Here is a 22462-nt window from a genome sequence, read left to right as displayed (position 1 = left end):
GACAATGTTTCAGGCATGTTCCTAGCTGGATCATTAGACAGGCAGTATCCTAGTTTTTGCAGTTTCGGGAAATCTGGCATATCCAGAAACAAGTAAACAATATGATATTGTCCACTTAGGGGCGAAGGTGTTAGTTTGTTTTCTACCAAACAACCTTTATCTGGAACAAGGGTTGTGGTAACTTATGGAAACGTCTCTGCCTGGCATTCTGCCGTACTCTGGTTTGAGACCCACTCAAGCTTGATGGTTTCCTTAGTGTCTGCAATCCCACCATCCTTGTGAGCAAAGGATATGGTGTTTGGGGGAGCCTATTGGTCTACCTGCTGAGTCATCAGCAGCCATTGCCTGGCTTTCTCTGGTTCTATCTTGAAAGGAGAGGGCTTAGGTGCTTATCATATGTATATATGATCATTCACTAGGGCACTTTCATGGTCCTTGCCTCTGTCATTCATGAGCAGTCTTTAAATCTTAAATTGTGCTGAAAAGGAGACGTAAGCATATGACACAGAGATTCTCTGAATCTGAGAAACTTGAACATTATAGATCTCCCAACCTTTTTTTTTCTCTCCCCCCCCTTGCAAAAGTGAAGTGACAGCGAAGAAATGTGAGAACTAGGTAGACTTCCTTTCTGAGAAGTTCTGCAGCATCCAGGTTCTCAGCAGATGCCAAGACCATCCCCACTTGAATAAGCTCCTCAACATTGTCTGCTACCAGTCATTCAATGTTCAACATTTTAAGACAGCTGGAATCCTCGACTTCATTTTGGCGTAGAGGACATCCCTCTACCCGTATAAGTTGAGGACGCTAAGGCACCCATTAGGAACGGCAGATCCACCTACTTACCACCTGTAGGGCGAGACCTGCAACGTTGATGGACGGTGGCAGTTCTTCGGGCCAGATTCCTGGACCTTGGAATTATTTCCTCTGGGTATCGTGTCCTGTTCACAAGCTGTCGCCCTCCATTAACTCTTCTGTCGCCCTCCATTAACTCGGACTCCAATGATCCAATCATTGTATTTGATGTGGTCTATGACAGATTTCCTCTTAGACAAAGGTACAGTATCACAAATTCTGGAGAAGGATGCAATAGAGGAAGTCTTCGTCAGTTCCCCAGGTTTCTTCAGCAACCTCTTCCTAGTGGAGAAAATGACAAAGTTGGAGACCTGTTGTAGAGAGATCTTTCCTCCTTAAACCAGTTTGTGCTCCAAACTCAGTTAAAGATGGAGAGACTAACACAGTAATACAGGCCATCAGAAAGAATGACTTCTGCTGACCATAGAATTCCAGAACACATACTTCCAGATCCCAGTCCATTTGATATCAAGGAAGTACCTGCTTGTTATTTTCAGGGAAAGAACTTACCGGTTCAAGGTGTTGTGCTTCGGCCTGTGGACAGCCCCACACATATTCACTCTTCTGTTCACTCTAGTCTCCTCATGAGCACTTGCCATGGGAATAAAGCTCCTGTGCCACCTGGATGACTGGCTTTTACTGGCGGAGTCAAGATCTCAACTTATCTGCCACAGAGAGCTTCTCGAATTTAATATGATCTATGGATCCGGTTAAATTATAAGAAGTAGAGACTCTATGCTCAGTGTCGGTTACGATACTTGGGTGTAGACATATATTCGGTCCAAGCCAGTGTGTATCCATTTACAGACGAGTCCAGCGAATGAGACAGATTGCAACACCTTTTCTTGTGAAAGAGGTCCTACTAACCCATCTGTGGGCTTCTTAGTCACCTCGCCTCCCTAGAGGAACTGGTACCTTTCGGGAGGATGCATCCTCGCTCTTTACATTACAATTGGCACTAAGGAGCCAATGGTCACACCCTTGAGATGTGAAAAAGCCTCTATTGGTTGGTGAAGAACCTGGTAGCTGGGTTGCCTCTTTAGGTTTCAGCTGCAGAGCCCATCGAGGGAAGGAATAAGTTTCTAAAATATGGTCACAAGGAGAAAAATCATTCCACATAAATTACTTGGAACTAAAGCCGGCATACCTAGCGTTACTTCACTTCACACTGTCAAGGGTCACTCGGTAGTTATGATGAGTGACAACACGACCCTAGTGATGTCACTATGTCAACAAACCTGGGCAGGGGGGCGCCCATTGGCAGTAGGTATTCAACAATGGGCAAAAGTGAATGCTGTTCACCTCTCACCCCAATTAATCCCATGATAAAGGAATGTAATTGCAGACAACCTGAGCCGACTAGGGACGATAGTTTTTGAATCCCTAGTGGCAATGAGTCTTCTTACTTTGTGGAGTTTCCCGCTCATAGACATTCACTCTTCTGTTCACTCTAGTCTCCTCATGAGCACTTGCCATGGGAATAAAGCTCCTGTGCCACCTGGATGACTGGCTTTTACTGGCGGAGTCAAGATCTCAACTTATCTGCCACAGAGAGCTTCTCGAATTTAATATGATCTATGGATCCGGTTAAATTATGAGAAGTAGAGACTCGATGCTCAGTGTCGGCTACGATACTTGGGTGTAGACATATATTCGGTCCAAGCCAGTGTGTATCCATTTACAGACGAGTCCAGCGAATGAGACAGATTGCAACACCTTTTCTTGTGAAAGAGGTCCTACTAACCCATCTGTGGGCTTCTTAGTCACCTCACCTCCCTAGAGGAACTGGTACCTTTCGGGAGGATGCATCCTCGCTCTTTACATTACAATTGGCACTAAGGAGCCAATGGTCACACCCTTGAGATGTGAAAAAGCCTCTATTGGTTGGTGAAGAACCTGGTAGCTGGGTTGCCTCTTTAGGTTTCAGCTGCAGAGCCCATCGAGGGAAGGAATAAGTTTCTAAAATATGGTCACAAGGAGAAAAATCATTCCACATAAATTACTTGGAACTAAAGCCGGCATACCTAGCGTTACTTCACTTCACAGACTGTCAAGGGTCACTCGGTAGTTATGATGAGTGACAACACGACCCTAGTGATGTCACTATGTCAACAAACCTGGGCAGGGGGGCGCCCGTTGGCAGTAGGTATTCAACAATGGGCAAAAGTGAATGCTGTTCACCTCTCACCCCAATTAATCCCATGATAAAGGAATGTAATTGCAGACAACCTGAGCCGACTAGGGACGATAGTTTTTGAATCCCTAGTGGCAATGAGTCTTCTTACTTTGTGGAGTTTCCCGCTCATAGACATGTTCGCCACCCATGTAAACAACAAGCTACCAGTGTATTGTTCTCCAATCCCAGACTCAGTAGCAATAATGATGTATTTTAATACCTTTGGGAGGATGGACATCTATGTTTTTCACCCATTCTGTCTGATCCATTAAATTCTGAATAAAATCAGGATGTTATAGAATCTAAGACTAATGCTAGTCGTGCCAAGATGGCTGCAAGCGGAGTGATAATCAGACCTTCAAGACCTTCTCATAGAAGTTCCTAGAGACCTTCAAGAATGGCCAAACCTACATCATCCTCATGTGAAAGTTTCACGAAGCAGCTCACTGCCTGTCCCTTCACAGCTGGAGGTTATCCAACAACTCTGAAAGAAAGGAATTCATTTTGACACCGACTGCGGAGCAACTTTTAGGATACCTCTACAGCGGTCTATTGGGTAAAATGGTCTCTTTCTGCGATTGGTGTTGTAGAAGAAACATTGCACCACTCAAGGCCACTGCTGAAGGAGAAACTTCTCTCAGGCTCAGCAAAAGGCTATTGGTCAGCCTTAACCCAGGTCGTAAGAATGAAGAGAATTGACCTCTCCTCCTCTTGGGAACTCTTGGCTTTGATCTTTAGTTTTGAGCAGTCTTGCCCACTTTGGGAACTCGACCCCCCCTTGGAATGTGATGAAAGTTCTAGGGTCCCTAAAGTTGTCACCTCTCCACAAAGCATCAGCCATACACTTATAATTGAAAAAAGGTTTTTTCATCAGAGGGTGAGCGAGCTACATGGTCTATCACATTTACTGTCATATTCCAAGGGGTGGAAAGATCTGTAATTTTCATTCTTGCCAGAATTCAGTCGAAGACCTAAAATCCATTGATTCATAACTGATTTGACTCCTTGACAATTTCAGCAAACAAGGAAATATAGTAAGTGATGATCCGGATAGTTTGCCCTGTAAGGACAGTCTGTCTTATCTAAATAGGGCATAACCTTTTTTGACCAAATCTCTCCTAACTTTTTTCTAAGTACAGGTTGAAACAAAGGAAGTAACTAAGAAGACCATTACTTTCTTGTTACATGAAACAATTTTGAGAGCATACAAATATTCAGGAGAACTGTTGACTGGAGACCCCTCCCAAGACCACAGTAATGACATGTGGCGTTCCCGTTAGTGGTCCGCAAGAACCACTCGGTGGCACAGGTTCTCAAATGCTGGTCTTTGGAAAAGACAGACCACCACCATTGCTTATTACTTAAAGGACTGTACCCATAGATCTTTGGACACCTCCTTGGGTGCAGTGGTAGCTGTTCAGCAGATAGTTGAAAACTTATGCCCCTGCAGGACAGTTAGCAATATGTCATGTCATCAATATAATTGTGGTGAGAGTATTATGAATAGTACCTTCCTTCCTCTCCTTGTATTTTCCATCTCTTGGTAATATCTATACTGATGACCACTTATGCAATAAGAGTACCACTGTGATGTATAAATGAAAGTGTTTATAATTCTAAAGTTTTTTATTATTTTTATTCAAACTAAAGATTGTCGCATTGACACTTCCAATTCATTTTAGGTTGACAACATGACCTTGCCTATTATCCGAGTCATGATTGAAGTTTATCCTTTTTAGGTCAAGGGCCAGACAGACACCCTTATATTGTCACTTGAGGATTTCCTCCCACATAAGCAAGACTCCCATATTAATGACGAGGGTTTGTATTTGTGTAGGAACAAACTACAAAATTTTTAAAGTAATTTGTAGGTTTCCTATACAACCTGAGTCTTTCAATTTATCTGTTATTTTGCGCAAGTTAGCAAGAAGTGGAGCTTTTAGCACTTGTTGGAGAATTGGTAATGTTACTCCTCTATGCAAATGTGTTTGTGGTAGCTCAAGTCCCACTGATTACCGCCCAATTTCCATTACTCCCATATTATCTAAAGTTTTTGAACGTCTTCTGGCAAAACGTCTTAATAGGTTTGCTGAAGGTAATCGTCTATTTCACAGTTTGCAATTTGGTTTTCGTAAAGGCCTTAGAGCATGTGATGCCCTTCTTACAATCTCCAATGCTGTACAGAAATCCCTTGATTGTGGTCAGGAAGTTTGTATGATTGGCCTTGATTTTAGTGCTGCCTTTGACCGTGTTAATCATGAGGCCCTTGTTTTCAAACTCAAAACAGTTGGGAGTGGGTGGGTCGTTTCTTAGCATTATTATTGATTTTTTAAGTAATAGATCTCAAAAAGTTGTTGTTGATGGGCACCATAGTGAGTATAGGAATGTGATATCTGATGGTCCACAGGGTAGTGTTCTTGGCCCATTACTTTTCATACTATATACACATGACATGTGGTTTGGCCTAGAAAACAAGCTTGTTGCATATGCAGATGATGCTACTCTCTTTACATCAATTCCATCCCCTGAATGTAGATCTGGGGTTGGTGAATCCCTTAATAGAGATTTAGCTAAAATTAGTGCATGGTGCAAATTAGGGGGTATGAAGTTGAATCCTAACAAAACTCAAAGTATGGTTGTAAGTAGGTCAAGGACGGTGGCTCCTCAACATCTGGATCTCAGTATTGATAATGTTTCTTGAAATTTGTATGCTTACTTAAAATTTTAGGTGTGATTCTCGACAGCAAATTTACTTTTGAGAAACACATTAGGTCTGTGTCTTCTTCAATTGCAAAAAAAAATTGGCTTATTGAGAAAGTCTTAAAAGATTTTTGGTGATCAATCTATTCTGAATTAGTGTTTTAATTCTTTCATTCTACCTTGTTTTGAGTATTGTTCTCCTGTCTGGTGTTCAGCTGCTGATTCTCATCTTAATTTGTTGGACAGAAACTTACGGTCTATTAAATTTCTTATTCCTGATCTAGATATTAATCTTTGGCACCGTCGTTCAATTAGTTCATTATGCATGTTGCACAAGATTTTTCATAACTCTGACCATCCTTTACATTCAGATCTCCCTGGACAATTCTATCCTGTTCGTAATACTAGGCAGGCAGTTAATTCTAATAGCCAGGCCTTCTCCATCATGAGGCTCAATACTACACAGTATTCTAGAAGTTTTATTCCAGCTGTTCCTAATTGGGTAGTTGAATCAGTAGAACTTCAAAAGTTCAAAGTTGGAGCAAATGTTTTCATGTTGACCAGGCTGACACGAGTCTTTTTATAGTTTATATATGACATATCTGTTTTTGACGTTAATAGTTTATATAGGACATGTCTGTTTTGACGTTGTTACTGTTTTTAGAATGATTTATTGTTATTTTATTCTCATTTATTTATTTCCTTTCCTCACTGAGTTATTTTTCCCTATTGGAGCCCTTGGGCTTAAAGCATCTTGCTTTTCCAACTAGGGTTGTAGCTTGGCTAGTAATAATAATAATAATTTCCTGCCTCATCCACCCCCAAGTCTTAAGCAAGAGCAAAGTGAGAGCGGAGCCACAAGCTCCGACACTCCTATCCAGTGCAGAAGTGTCAATCATCAACCCCACAAGTTTTAAGCAAGAGCAAAGTGAGAACAGAACTGTAAGCTCTAACACTAGTACCCAGTGAGGGTGGGTCCAGAAGCCAAGCATACAGTTGCCAGACCCACAGGATTTCTTTAATTTTGGTCACAGGAAAATGGCAACAGAATAACCCCCATATAAATAACTTGGGTTTGTATAGCTAGAAAACTTACAATTATTCAAACAATTTACAGTATTTATTTTAATTTTATTTAATTTGATTCATGAATATTTAAAATATTATTTCCATGAATTTTTGTGTAAAGTACTGCTATAACTCATCCAATTGGTCCCTAAAAAACAAGAGTATAGGAAAAGTAATCAATACACATTTATATATATATATTTATATATATATTGAGTTTAATAATTAATCTTAACAAATTTACGGAAATTTACAAAGAATGACTGCTAAACTCCTGTGAGGGGATACTTAATTCTTGCAGATGGATAGGCAGGATTAAGTAACATGATCTTCATTGAACAGTACAGTATAAGATCCTGTGGCACCAAAGTATCATCCAGAAACATATAAGAATGTTGAGAATGATTAGCATGAGCTATTAAAAATTAATTCATAAGTTTGGAAATATATATACAAACAAGTTTAGGGTATGTACTAGAAAATCATGTGTTATTGACAATACAGAAGACAAAATTTAATTCAAAGGTATTGTAAAAAAATCTAAACCAATAAGACTACTAATTTGTAGTTAATGTATATTAAATATATATCACACAAACCCAATAAGATTCTAATAGGTCTACATATATTTCATAGTTCATTAAAGATTCAGTATGTATGACAAACAAGTCTCATAGAATCAAGATAGTATTTTTTATTAAATTTTTACACTACCAAGAAATTTAATAAACCAAAAAAAAAATGGGTCTCTTAATAAAGAGAAATTAATAATGTATATTTTTTTTAGCTATGACTAACAATACTAGATTGACTTTGAAAAGTCCACAAAACATAATCAAAAGTAGATAAGGTACAATGGTGAAAGTAGTTATGCATTATGTCCAACCCAGCGGCTAAAAGCAGTGAGATTCCCTATAATCTTGAAGCAAATATTTTGTTATAGTTTGCTTAAAAAAGCATGAACTACAGAACTAAAAGTGTAAACCAAGAGTAGATTAAGTACTGATTATTTTAGTAGTCCATTAAACCTTATACAGTATCGTTGTTACAATTTTACTCAATACTTAAAATACATCATATATTTATTGCATAGCCATGGTTCATTCTTCCCCTACACAAAAATATAACTTTTGAACCCTCTGACCGGATCTGAAACTAAAAATTAGGTTGAAAAAAAAAAAAAAACTAGAAGAATGAGGAAAACATCCTTCAAAGGCAATAAAGCATTTTTAAATGCACAATGCAAATGTCACATTTCACAGTGAAATATACTGTAAAGTACTTTGGTACAAAAATATACTATGGATAAAATTCTCCTGGACTACTGTTAAATGATCCTGTTAACACTATCACACCTAATCTCAATAATCACTATCCCATGAGATCATACCTTACCACATATTAAACATACACAGCACATGATAATGAAGTGAAACTAAACTGTTATGTTATAGTTTACCATACAAGCTGGTACAGGGGTTCACATATTTCCTCATGCTGCCAAAACATCAATCCACATTACAGCAATCCCAGGAAAATAAGTTACAATTTAATTTATTTTATATTGTATACTTAAGACTGATATAGCTTTGCATGTGAATTTTTTCAATAAAGCTTAGTGCATCAATACTGCAATAACAACACAGTAGTGCAAGCATCCAAATCCTTATGTACACAACACAGTATTAATATTCATCATCTTAATCTCAACTCGATGAACTATTATAGCTACAGTATAAGTAATTAAAACTGGGTAATTAAGAGAACCAATTTCTTTAAAATAAAAAATTTTTTTAATGCCATTAGTATTATAAAGTTTTTATACTATAAAACAAGTATATGTGCTTTACAGTAAGAAGGCCACAGAAACGACAACAATCTTGGACATAACAAGACTACATCTTGTATCACACGCAAGTCCAATGCACAGCACCTATATACAGAACAAATTTAAACGTTATCTCGATATCAACACTCATATCCTGGCACTAACATAAACAATAGAAACTATTGGCAATATTGCATAAAATAATTTGCGAATACAAAATAAACTTTTGTACCTGATGTAAACTATTTCGTTAAAAGTCAAAATCCAGCTTGACTTTGTTTTCGTCTTGTGCTAATTTCACAAGGGACTTCTTCACTCTCAGAGCTGTAAGACGTACACTTGCATTCTGGTGCCAGCACTCGCGGATTATTTTTGACATTCCTGCCAACACCTATAAAGACAAACAACTTGAAAAGGCTGAGAACCAAAATAAACTACAACACTAAAAGGTACATAGCTCCACCAATACCAACCTCTATATATATCTACCAGTTGCAATAGCTGTCTGGGTATACAGTATATGTTTGACAACTAAGAAAACTTATACACTAATAATTTTTTAATCATTTAAATCTGGATCCAAATAATAAATAAAGCAAAACTCACATATTCCACATTTTTTTGTTAGGGCCAGTTTTAGGCCAGATTTTTTTGCAATTTAAAATGAGCATTAAAGAATATAAAAATATTAACCCTTTATATCCACTATTTCTGTTCTCTTCAGCGCCATAGGACGTAAATTTACGTCCAGCAATTTTCTATTCTGTATAAGAAAATTTTACAAATTTAACTACATACCAGTGTAAACTTGTATAATCTTGGTGCTAAAATTAATCTAGTACAAACTTATTATTATAAACTAAGCTACAAAAGGGTCTCAGGCTTGATTCCCAAATCATTTGGTGAGCAGTTGGCCCTTCTGAGGGTTAAACACTGCTCTTCTCATATACTGTACAGGTTTATTTACTGTTTACACAGCCAGACATATGTACCAATGTTAAAAATTTTGGATAGAGTTAGGCATATCTGGTTCCTTTAAAACCCTTTACATAATCAAGTTTTGCAGTTAATAAATTATCAGAAATTTTGTGTAAATTCTGCCTACTTATTTCCTTCACCTAAAATCATACTTCAAAAATAATTCAATGTGACAAACTTAGAGCAGGTAATTCTAAAACTCTCGCCTCAAAATTATTTTCCTATATTCATTATGTTTTTAATGTCACACTCAGGAATTATCAGTGATGGTAGAAAAGATCATTGAATATTTTATATAAAACTCTTAAGTAAATATAGAATTGGTTTGGTACTATTTAATGTTTATCAGATTACCTTGTTTTAAGAGATTAAACTTTATGATAGGAGCATATAACTGTCAGTATTAGATTTTTTATATTATATTGTTCCAGCACCAAATACAAACCTTTCAGGTCTTTACAATGGAGATACATTTCGGCCACAGCTGAAACTAGCTGTAAAACTTTTAGCAAGGTGTTACTCACCCGTTAGCAGGGTTTGGGTGGTTGCAGGAGGTAGACCCACCACTCTTCTCTCTCAAACAGTAACCAACATAAGCCACTTTGCATTTCGGACGGAGTACTCCGCTTTATTTGGTACCATAATAAGTGTAAGTGTTACAGTTTACTGGAACATCCTTTACTTCTGCTTACCTTTGTTCCTGTAGCTTCGGCGTAGGAAGGAGAGGAGGCAGACCAAAAGAGTTTAATATTGCGGGATGAAAACCTTCACCAGGTGTAGGGGGTGACTTTCCATTCCGAGGGATTGTTACCCTTCACCAACCACTGTCCAGCAATCTCTCCGCTCATGGGGGAGAATTGCCGACAGGCACACACAGGTTGATCGCCTTTTCCAGCCTGCAGGAAACGGTTTCCATCTGACGACTTCCCCTCCTAAGGATTCCTCTGATGGGTTTGGATTTGTCCATTCCCTGCAAATTCTTCGGAGCTTGACAGAAGAGTTAAGGTACAAATCAAGTCCCTTGAGCAAATTTCCTTCGGGGTCATTGCCACAGATGGTGTTGCCTGCTAACCACTTGCAGTAGCTGTAGATTATTGTATATATTATCTTTCATATATGCACCCTTTACAATTCCTAAATTCTGTCCGTTACAAACGCATGCGCATGAGTCACGCTGTCAGCACTCCGTGCATACGCATATATAGTCGTCTTGCTTCTCCTAGCACCACTGTTCATAACCCCTTGCTGTATGGAATAAACGCAATCTACAACTCAGGATTTTACTTCTCCATCCCTGCAATCATCTGTCTTCATCTACAAGACATCATCACCTATCACCATGGCGAAGTGACTACAGTAAACCATTCAGCATTTTAAGGGCACACCGGAATCCAGCATCTGCATCGAGCCGCCATTGCCCATTTCCCCTCGACTACATGTGGATTTTACAGTGTCTGTGCTTTGTTTGCGAACCGTTCATGGAGTGCCAGTGCAGTGTGGTGTTAGTGATTTTATGTTAGTGGGTAATATTTCTCTTGTGTGTCGTGTCCTTCTTCATGCCCATATAAGAACCCTTTTTACCCCTACTCATCACAGGAAATCGAGGTCCATCCACCCTCTTTCATCACCGGAAACGCACTGCCAGCAGTGGCCGCTGCCCAGCCTACCCGCTGCTCCTCCCCATCACCCAGGAGCCCTCCCATGATCCTCCCGTTGCCATTTGCCACTCTTATTTACATTAATTTTTAAAATAAAAACTGTAGAAAGTCTCTTTTATCTTTTCATTTAAACTATGGGTGACAGCTTAAAACGTTTTGTAATGTCGACTACCTTATATCAAGACGAGTCTGGGGATATGCAACATGACCAGGACAATGAAGACCGCCAGTTGCCTTCACACCCAGGCTCACCAGCAGACCGTCAAACCCCACCAGGCTTCTCAACGCCTTTACTCTCACCACACCTGACTATACCGCCTTCAACAGCTACAGGTGGGGAGTTAAGGATCCTTATCAAGTATCTGGAGGAATCTCGACAGGCCGAGTTGGCTACATGTCGGAGAGAGGAGGATCAACGTCACCACGAGGAAGAACTACACCGCCAAGAGGACAACCTAAGAAGAGAGGAGGAAGCCCAGCGTTTCACCGCCCTGTTGCAGCTACTCATGGTTAACCCTGGCCACCAGCAAGCAACACCACCGGACTCGCAACAACTTCCTACTCAATCCTCAGTGCCTTCAAGTTCCCAGCACCCAATCCCACAGAAAGCCATCGCCCAGACCCCACCGCCCTTACGTCCCGATGCCACATACCAAGTGTTTAGGGAATGGCGTAGATGCTGGGATGACTGCAGTGTGATGGTGGACCTAGGGACTTTACCTACCAGGAAGCAGCTAATACAACTTCGTATGTGCCTCAGCCTGGAGACTCAAAGAATACTGGAACACACACTCAACATGCCACCCGACACAGATCGGAGTGTGGAGGAAGTCTTAAATGTTCTCCAGGAACACATCAAGAACCTGCGAAATGAAGCTTTACGTCGCAGGGACCTGCTTTCCTGCAAACAGAGAGAAGGGGAAAGCCTGATGCCCTGCTTGTGTGCCCAGGCTGATACTACGGTGAACACCCTTGTGAACACTGAGGAGCCGTTGACAGGCCGAAGCAGAGGGTCCTGAACTGTAGAGACTGGGATCCCCACTTCACTCTGAGGAACTTCCTGCTGGAGGGGTGTACGGGGATCTGAAAGTAGGCATCCTTGAGATCCAGGGACATCATGAAATCCCCTTCTCTCAAGGCTGCCAGCACCGACTTCGGCGTGTCCATCTTGAAAGACGTCTTCTTGATAAACTTGTTCACGGCCGAGCGGTCGATGACTGGCCTCCAACCTCTCGTAGCCTTCTCTACCAGGAAGAGCCTGCTGTAGAACCCTGGGGACAATTCCTGGACAGGTTGCAGCGCTCCCTTGTTCAATATGGCTGACACCTCTTCCAAGTCTGCTCTCTTCTTGTGATCCTTGGGTGCCAGCCATTCCGGCCAATGTTCGGGGATCAGAGGGGGCTGTTCTGACAGGAAGGGAATCCTGTATCCCTCCCAGAGGACTGTCACGGACCACGGGTCCGCACCGTTGTCCCGCCATGCTTGCCAATAACGTTTGAGGCATTCCCCCACCTGAGGTGTGGGAAGGTGTAGGGGGCCTCTCTTTCTATATCCTTCTAGGGAGATGGTTTGAGCGACCTCTCCTTGAGCCGGAGTACTTCTGCCTAAAGGAGGCCTGGGCTTGGGCACCACTCCTGCGGGAGGGTCGCGGGGATTGATGCCAGGAAGGGGAGGGGCCTCCTGTCTAGCTGGTGGCGTAGGTGGGTAGGCCCCGTCCACCGATGGTCTCCTATTGGTAGGACGTCTTGCCGCTGACTGTCTGGGCTCCGTCGAGTCCTTAAGCTTGCCCACTCTCTCCATTGTTTCTGCTACCGCCTGAAGGGGGAACACGATCTCACCCCACACCGGAGCATTTCTTAGAAACTTCGCCTGTTAAGGACTGTATCCCTCCTCCTTAATACCCAGTTTGCCGTCTGGGTTAGTGACTGGAAAGTAAGGAATTTCATAGCTTTCCCTCCCGAACATATGAGTTCCTGCAGTAGGGCCTGATTTTCCAGCACTGATAGATCGTGGGATAGCTGGAACCCTGCCAGGGTCCACGCCCACCAGTCCAGCCAGGAGGTCACATTTACGATATCTTGTGAAGTGTCCTCCATCATGGCAGCCTCCGCTCGCGAGAAGACCACTGGGGCAGTAAGGCTCCTTTCTTCTGTACTGCCCTGGTTTAACATCGTGACGGCTGCTTCTAAGGTGCGGGTCCTGCGTGACGTCCGTCCGGAACATAAAACCTTTTCTGGGTCCTCAGTCCAGGCAGGAGCTTGAAGAACCCTTGGGCTCTTAGGAAGTTCTTGTGTCCTGCTACAAACTGGTCGACATGTTCCATACCTAGGGCCACGTCAGGCGCTAGGGGTAGGGTCAAGGATGGCTTCTGCTGCACCGGAACATCTACCATCCTTCCCAAACCCGAAAGCCAAGCCTGCTCTGACGATGGTTTAGGCTCGTCTAATCTGTGATGGTGCCGGATCAGAGCCAGGACCTTCTAGGAGGACACTTCATCCAGGGAACACTCACTGATGTCCAACAAACCCTCAACCACTTGATCCTCCGTGTCGGCTGCATCCTTGATCACGGATGGATCCACGGGGGCGGACGTATCCCTTACTTCAGGCCGGCTCGATGGAGGTAGCCGTCATGGGTCTACCCCCTCCCGGGGAAATCCGTGGAATTATCTTGTGCCAGCGGCTGCATCCGTAGCTTGGACGGAGCCGGTGAGAGAAAGGGCGCGGGTGCCATGCTGCTGGGTCGCGCCCGCGGCTGCCTCTGCTGGATGGATGGAGCCGGTGACTTCCCGGGCAAAGGCAAGGGAAAGTTGAATTGTGCCAACGGCTGCATCCGTCGGACGGACGGAGCCAAAGAGACACGGGCAAGGGCACGGAAGTGGCTCCAGCGGCCACTGAGGCAGGCACGGGAGCGGCAGGAGCCCAGCTCGACCCGCAAGGGGGAAAAGCCACTTTAATATACTTCTTCTTGGAAGAATTCCTCTTCTTATTCTTCCTTCTCGTAATCTTGGCCTTCTTCCTCGAAGGGCCTGCGTATGAGCTTGCCTTCTTCCTCCCCCTTCTCACCTCCTGGCCGCTGGAATTCTCCGACGATGACGAATTATAGGACTAGGAATCTTCCGAGGTAGATGAAGAGGAAGAGGAGCTGTCTGTCGTCTGCCACTAACCTAGGGGCTCGTGATTTTTCTACCGGGGTTACGGGCTGCATGAAGTCTGGCGGTAGCGAAGCCGAGGGCGTGCGTAGTGCCCCTTGAGAGGCAAACCAGCCCGCGAACTCCTCTTCTTGCCGCATGGGTGACCTGAAGGGCATCCTTGGCGCCGTTCACACAATGGAGTCGGGGTCTGAAGGGCATCCTTGGCGCCGTTCACACAATGGAGTCGGGGTCTGAAGAGCACATGGCCTGCCTTTCTTTGTCTCGCCCGCCCCCGGAAACCGCTGTTCCTGCAAAACACTGCCACGATGAGGGGGGGGGGGGAGGAGCTGTTTCTGACCTCCCCCACACCGGGTCTTCACTGGAGACAGGTCCTGCTGGCACCAGAACCTCGTCCACGGAGCACTTCCGTCACACTAGCAGACACCCAACTCGTCTGCGTAGGCACAATACAATTAGCATCCCCAATATCGGACTCATGGGGAACGGCAATGGGCCGTTTTCCCGCAACGGACTTGCCTCATCCCCTACTCTGGGTAGGGGAAGGGGAAGGAGAACCTCTCTCTGAAGGCGACATCGAGGGCGAGCTGATACCCGCCTTACTAGGAGACAATTTGGCCGCCTTCTTCTTCTTAGTTGCGTAGAAGGACCACTGCAACTCCGACCAGGACGCACACTCCGAACACGTGGAGGCAGGCGAGCGCTTATTGCCTCTACATTAGGAGCACAACTTGTGCGGGTCGACATCGGGCTTGGACAGCCAAGCCCCGCAAGACTTACCGGCCTTGGGCCCGGGACAACTACGTTGAGATTCCATAAGGGAATACACAAACACACAAGTAACACAACTAACACAAGGAAAGGATGGGAAAGCACAAAAGGAACATGTGGAACACAATGGCGGGTCGGACGAGATGTTATCCACGCCGCGACCAGATGCTTACTGGTGACTCAGACCTAGCAGCGCGCTCTCGCACTCTAACCCCGGGTCGCCTCAGGGTGAGTATCCATCCGCCACGGAAGGACCCGACAAGGGAAAACGGAGATAGGGGAAACTACGCAAAATTCTTGGTTGGTTAGGGAGGAGATCCCAGATACTCCTAAGAAAGTAGTTCAAGGTAAGTACTCCATGTTGGAACAAAAGTATTTTGGTTGTGGAATGGACAATTATCCTTCGTAACAGCTTAAAATGATAGTAAATTATCATACTGACATTAGCGGCAGTTTTTATTTGTTGATTGAACACAAACAAAATGGTTACCGTTTTGCTATGTATGTAGGAATGTATATAAATACATTAAGTAAAACATCCTAAAAACTCCTAATAGCATTAGTTATCACCTTGATCATTTGTTTAATGCATTAGATTGTTCATTATTGGAAAAACACATAAATCGCATTCATTTATTTTGAATTTGAGAAAAAATTAAGTAAAACAACATTAACAATAACAAAATCGTCATATAATGAATACTGTTGCTGCAAAACCTAACTTAGACATAGATGTGTAGTTCCTCTGTTCATTTAACTTTGTTATGATCATCAACAATAGTTTCCAATTTAGATGGTGTGCTTTTTTGGTGTGTTTAGGAAACATGATATAAAATCGCCATTATTTAATTAATTTACGGGTTTCAACAATACAACAACAGCTAGTCTATACAGTAATGGTTTTGCTATTCACCTGTCGTCTCACATTAATCTATACAGTGATGGTTATGCTATTCACCAGATGTCTTATATAACAGACATGACTGAAATTTATTCAAATTTGTCCTAATTTTAGGTCGTGTAATAAGGGAAACACATGTTGGCTATGCCCATCCTGGTTGTAATTTTACATTTTTTCAAGTTAAAGTTAAAACATTTTAAATCTTTTATTTATCCATATGAACAATTTAACAGAAAATGTTATTTTCATTAGTAAAATAAATTTTTGAATATACTTACCCGATGATCATATAGCTGTCAGCTCTGCTGCCCGACAGAAAAACCTACGGGCGGAATACGCCAGCGATCACTATACAGGTGGGGGTGTACATCAACAGCGCCATCTGTCAAGTAGGTACTCAAGTACTCGATGTCAACACAGAACCAATTTTCTCCTCTGTCCACTGGGTCTCTATTGGGGAGGACGGGTGGGTCCTTTAATTTATGATCATCGGGTAAGTATATTCAAAAAATTATTTTACTAATGAAAATAACATTTTTCAATATTAAACTTACCCGATGATCATATAGCTGATTCACACCCAGGGGGGTGGGTAGAGACCAGCATTACATGTTGACATTATTATGAGCTAAGTATTACGTATTTCATTTTAGCAGTTATTCAAAATAACAAACATAAAATAAATAAGTACCTGGTAAGGAAGTCGACTTGAACAATTACTCTGCCTTTTTAAGTACGTCTTCCTTACTGAGCCTCGCGATCCTCATAGGATGCTGAGCGACTCCTAGGAGCTGAAGTATGAAGGGTTGCAACCCATACTAAAGGTCCTCATCTAAACCTCTAATCTAGGCGCTTCTCAAGAAATGACTTTGACCACCCGCCAAATCAACTAGGATGCGAAAGGCTTCTTAGCCTTCCGGACAACCCAAAAACAATAATAAAACATTTCAAGAGAAAGATTAAAAAGGTTATGGAATTAGGGAATTGTAGTGGTCGAGCCCTCACCACTACTGCACTCGTTGCTACGAATGGTCCCAGAGTGTAGCAGTTCTCGTAAAGAGACTGGACATTCTTAAGATAAAAGATGCGAACACTGATTTGCTTTTCCAATAGGTTGCGTCGAATATACTTTGCAGAGATCTATTTTGTTTAAAGGCCACGGAAGTTGCGACAGCTCTAACTTCGTGTGTCCTTACCTTCAGCAAAGCTTGGTCTTCCTCATTCAGATGGGAATGAGCTTCTCGTATTAACAGTCTGATAAAATAGGATAAAGCATTCTCTGACATAGGCAAAGATGGATTCTTAACCGAACACCATAAAGCTTCAGACGGGCCTCGTAAAGGTTTTTAAATAGAACTTAAGAGCTCTTACAGGACATAATACTCTTTCTAGTTCATTTCCAACCATACGATAAGTTTGGAATATCGAACGATATTGGTCAAGGCCGAGAAGGCAGCTCGTGTTTGGCTAGAAAACCAAGTTGTAGAACATGTAGCCGTTTCGGATGAGAATCCGATGTTCTTGCTGAAGGCATGAATCTCACTGACTCTTTTAGCTGTGGTTAAGCATATCAGGAAAAGAGTCTTAAAGGTGAGATCTTTCAGGGAGGCTGATTGAAGCGGTTCGAACCTGTCTGACATAAGGAATCTTAGTACCACGTCTAAATTCCAACCAGGTGTAACCAAACGACGCTCCTTCGTGGTCTCAAAAGACTTAAGGAGGTCCTGTAGATCTTTATTGTTGGAAAGATCTAAGCCTCTGTGACGGAAGACTGATGCCAACATGCTTCTGTAACCCTTGATAGTGGGAGCTGAAAGAGATCGTTCTTTTCTCAGATATAAGAGAAAGTCAGCTATTTGAGTTACAGAGGTACTGGTCGAGGATACGGATACTGACTTGCACCAGTTTCGGAAGATTTCCCACTTCGATTGGTAGATTCTAAGGGTGGATGTTCTCCTTGCTCTAGCAAACGCTTTGGTTGCCTCCTTCGAAAAGCCTCTAGCTCTCGAGAGTCTTTCGATAGTCTGAAGGCAGTCAGACGAAGAGCATGGAGGCCTTGGTGTACCTTCTTTACGCGTGGCTGACGTAGAAGGTCCACCCTTAGGGGAAGTGTTCTGGGAACGTCTACTAGCCATCGAAGTACCTCGGTGAGTCATTCTCTCTCGGGCCAGAGGGAAGCAACTAGCGTCAACCTTGTCCCTTCGTGAGAGGCGAACTTCTGCAGTACCTTGTTGACAATCTTGAACGGAGGGAATGCATATAGATCTAGATGTGACCAATCTAGTAGAAAGGCATCTATATGAACTACTGCTGGGTCCGGGATAGGTGAGCAAACTATTGGGAGCCTCTTGGTCATCGAGGTTGCGAAGAGATCTATGGTTGGCTGGCTCCAGGTGGCCCAAAGTCTCTTGCATACATCCTTGTGGAGGGTCCATTCTGTTGGAATTATTTGTCCCTTCCAACTGATACAATCTGCTATGACATTCAAGTTGCCTTGGATGAACCTCGTTACTAGTGAAAAGTCTAGACCTGTTGACCAGGTGAGGAGGTCCCTTGCGATCTCGTACCATGTCAGAGAGTAGGTCCCTCCTTGCTTGGAGATGTACGTCAAAGCCGTGTGTTGTCCGAGTTCACCTCCACCACTTTGCCTTGAAGGAGAGACCTGAAGCTTTTCCAGGTCAGATGTACTGCCAGTAGCTTCTTGCAGTTGAAATGCATTGTCCTTTGACTCGAGTTCCATAATCCCGAGCATTCCCTACCGTCTAATGTCGCACCCCAGCCTACGTCCGATGCGTCCGAGAAGAGAACGTGGTTGGGAGTCTGAACAGTCAGGGGAAGACCCTTTCTAAGGTTGAAAAAGTCCTTTCACCAAGTCAGACCAGACTTTATCTTTCCGGAAACCGGGATCGAGACCGCTTCTAGCGTCTTGTCCTTTTTCCAGTGAAAAGCTAGATGGTATAGAAGAGGACGGAGGTGTAGTCTTCCTAGTGACACAAATTGAACCACGGATGACAGTGTCCTTACCAGACTCATCCACAGCCTGACAGGGCAGCGTTCCTTCTTCAGCATCTTCTGGATGGATAGCAGGGCTGGGGGTTGATCGTCTTGTTCAGCAACGTCCTCATCAGAGGGTTCCTCATCCGAAACTGATGAGGAAACGGCAACGGAGTGGGCAACGTCTGACTCGCTGAATCCGGTCGCACTGGTGGATGCGTGACGGAGCCGGACGCAATATCATGGTACTGCTGCACAGTCTGTGAACTGTCAACCATGGGGACGCGAGGAAGTACAGCTTCAACCCGAAACTGTCTAGACTGTCTGGGTTGTGCAGTCAACACCCTACCGGGTTGCTGAGGTTGACGCACTGCGTCACAACAAGTCACCTCTGCTGGTTGTTGAACGTCTTCCTAGTGACACACTGAACGTCAACAACCACCTCCGAGCGTCGCTTAACGTCAACGTGCGACTGGCAACCCACACTGGGTCGCATCGGTTGAGGAACCACCTCAACTGGCGGACGCGAGTAAGATACCTCAGCGTCAACAGGGCGCACAACCAACCGATAGGAAGGTTGTTGGCCAGAAGGTTCTTCTCCGTATTAAGTCCTCTATCAAGGACACAAGCTTTGACTGCATGTCTTGCAGCAAAGCCCATTAGGGTCTACGGGAGCAGGTGTGGCAACAGACGGGGTTAGCGACTGAAGCGGAGCCATTTACCATCCCTGGAAGCCTTGTTATGTGTGACATAATAGTACAGCAAAACTTCAAAGGCTCGACAAAAGTTGAGAAGTTGACCTGTAAACAACTGGAGCGTCTCCTGGCTATGCGCCTGGCCGAGTCTACCAGAATTGAGAAGTCTACCTGGGCAGAGGCATGAACTCCCAAGCTGAGAACTTCTCTCGTGTCCTATCAGACTCTCGCTCTATAAGCCAGATAAAAAGAAGGGAAATCAAAAGGCTGTATCCCTAAAACTCCTCCTGGTGCAAAAACCAGTCGCCTAGCCGACGTAACGCTAGAGAGAGCACTAGCTTAACAACAACGGCTTCGAAGTAGCTAGGCCTAGTGTAAGTTCTGACGTGAGGCGAACGAGGAGCAGCAGTTACAAGAGGACATACAGCACTGGTGCATAAGTAGCAGACCAGAAGGCAACGTTATGTAACTGCTTGACAGTCTGTGAGCTGGCAACAACCAAAGCTGTGTGGGGAAGCCTCAACTCCTGACTGACTAGTCTGCTGCGGGCGAGTGGCGGTAACCACAGTGGGTTGCGGAGGCTGACGCACCGTGTCAAAACACGGCAGCTTAACTCCACCCTCCTGTTGTTGTGGTAGCACACGCACGTCAACGGAGTGCTCCGTGCGTCTGTGGGAGTCAGCATGCGTCTGGCAGGGTCGACTGCGCATGGGTGGAGGAGCTCTCACAGCCAGAGTGTGGGAGCAGGCAGCCGCAGCGTCTGCTGGGCGCACAACCGTGGCAGGTTGTAGGCAAACGGGTGCATCGTCAACCTTCTCCGCAGTCGGAGTGTGGGAGCAGGCAGCCTCAGCGTGAGCTGGGCGCACAACCGTGGCAGGTTTTAGGCTAACGGGTGCAGCGTTAACCTTCTCCGCACGAAACTCCTGCATAACCGCAGCTAACTGAGTCTGCATAGACTGCAGTAAAGACCACTTAGGGTCTACAAAAGCGGCAACAGACGGAGCTACTGTCCGTTGTGACTGAGGGTCTAAAACAGCGGGTGCGGCAACAGACGGAGTTACTGCCTGTTGCGGTACCACCTTGCCTCTCTTGGGAGGTGTGCAGTCGTCGGATGACTGCAGCGAGTCCGAACTGACCCAGTAGCTACACCTGGGCCGTTGGACTTGCGCGGAAGGGACCGACTTGCACTTAATAAGCTGCGAGACCTTGGTCCAAGGTTTCTTAAGAGAAACCTCTTCCGCAGACGAGAAGTAAATGGGCTCCTCGTCTTTGTGTGGGTGGGGCGATCTTGGGTAGATACGCCCGAAACCACGGAGGGAAAAACGTCTGTTCGTTGATCAAGGCCTGACGAACCCATAAGTCGTTCGACATTACTTCTCCCCTGGGCTTGGGAGCTTGCAAGAGGTCCCGGACTAGGTGAACGACAGGCACGAACAGACGAACCCTCGGACGCAACACTGTAACACTTTGCGCATATCACTTTATCACTTTGATTTTCTGTTTTGCACTTATTTCACTGAAATCGAAACTTTTACTGATTTCTACCTGAAACACGCAATCCTACCCTTCATTAAAAGGTAGTAATTGCGAAAACAGTCGTATAATGCAACAGAAAACATATATAAAGATAAAGAATTCAATGGCTGGGAAAGAGACTAAACACTAGATCAAATAAACTACGTTTACAATCTCTCACCGCACATAGCCTGGGAACAAGAATAAAACCCTAGAAACGTTTTACCTTCTTCCCCTACAGCGACTAGGGAGGAGAGTAAAACGAGAACAACGTTACCCGCTTGAACGAAACGTTTTTTCTCCTCTCTCTCCCTCCGTCTCTATCTCTCTCTTTCTCTCTAGATTTCGCACCTGAGAGAAGAGCCCAATTATATATCGTCAAAACATGATATTTGCTAAAGGAAAAAAAACTGAAAGGTTTTCCAAATAAAAAGTTCCTTTAATTTAGAATTTAAACCATTTAAGCTAAGAAAGAATGAACGAAACGCTAGAATCAGTTTACTCTTACTGCAAAGTGAAACCGTGATACACTCTCTCTCTATCGTAACGATAGAGCGCATGTTGAACGTCCTGAACGCCAACAACTGCGTAGACTAAAAACTAAACGTTAGTTCATCTTTGAAAACAGTACGAGACTATCAAAGAAATTCTTTCATAAAACATTAAATTTAAAAAGTTTTAAATTCTTTAAAGGTTAAATACGATATAACGGGCTCAACGTTGATTAACTTCGGTTCCAAGTCAGGACCGCCTACTATCAGGAAAGGTCGCATATAAACAAAACATAAAAATTTATTTTTATATGTTTATAATAAAAGGAAAGTTAATCGAAGAGGCCTAATAAAGGCGGAGAGATATAAAAAATAGATCTATAACGTGTTAAGCAAAATTACTAAAAACCTAAACACACTTCCGTCTAAGGGAAGGGTCGGCCATTTAAAAGTGAAAGAGAGTCCATACTCTCTTTGAAACCATAATTAAAACTATCCAAAACGAGTTCAAGTTTTGAAATGAAGATAAAACCCCTGCACAGCGAAAGCTCAAAACTGGAATAGTGTACTTCACCAAATAGTTGTGAAAACAAATCCAGTTAGTAACAGCGTATTTAGTAGGTCTTGCCAGTGGCACGACAGAGAGAAAATTGGTTCTGTGTTGACATCAAGTACTTGAGTACC

The 22462-nt window shown here is 43.6% G+C and overlaps 1 protein-coding gene across 2 annotated transcripts in view; it reads right to left on the bottom strand.

The window, feature by feature from the left end:
• Nucleotides 1-6982: 6982 nt before the first annotated feature.
• sax (saxophone) overlaps nt 6983-22462 on the bottom strand; it is a 96490-nt gene continuing 81010 nt past the window's right edge. For both annotated transcript variants that reach the window (XM_068366702.1, XM_068366703.1), the window contains exon 11: nt 6983-9015. In XM_068366702.1, the coding sequence (XP_068222803.1) occupies nt 8875-9015 (141 nt within the window). In that variant the 3' untranslated portion in view covers nt 6983-8874. The remainder of the gene's footprint in view (nt 9016-22462) is intronic.

The sequence above is a fragment of the Palaemon carinicauda genome, chromosome 44, assembly GCF_036898095.1.
Source record: "Palaemon carinicauda isolate YSFRI2023 chromosome 44, ASM3689809v2, whole genome shotgun sequence".
Classification (NCBI taxonomy): domain Eukaryota; kingdom Metazoa; phylum Arthropoda; class Malacostraca; order Decapoda; family Palaemonidae; genus Palaemon; species Palaemon carinicauda.
Note: the sequence above shows the minus strand (reverse complement) of the source record. Positions and strands in the feature narration are given on the sequence as shown.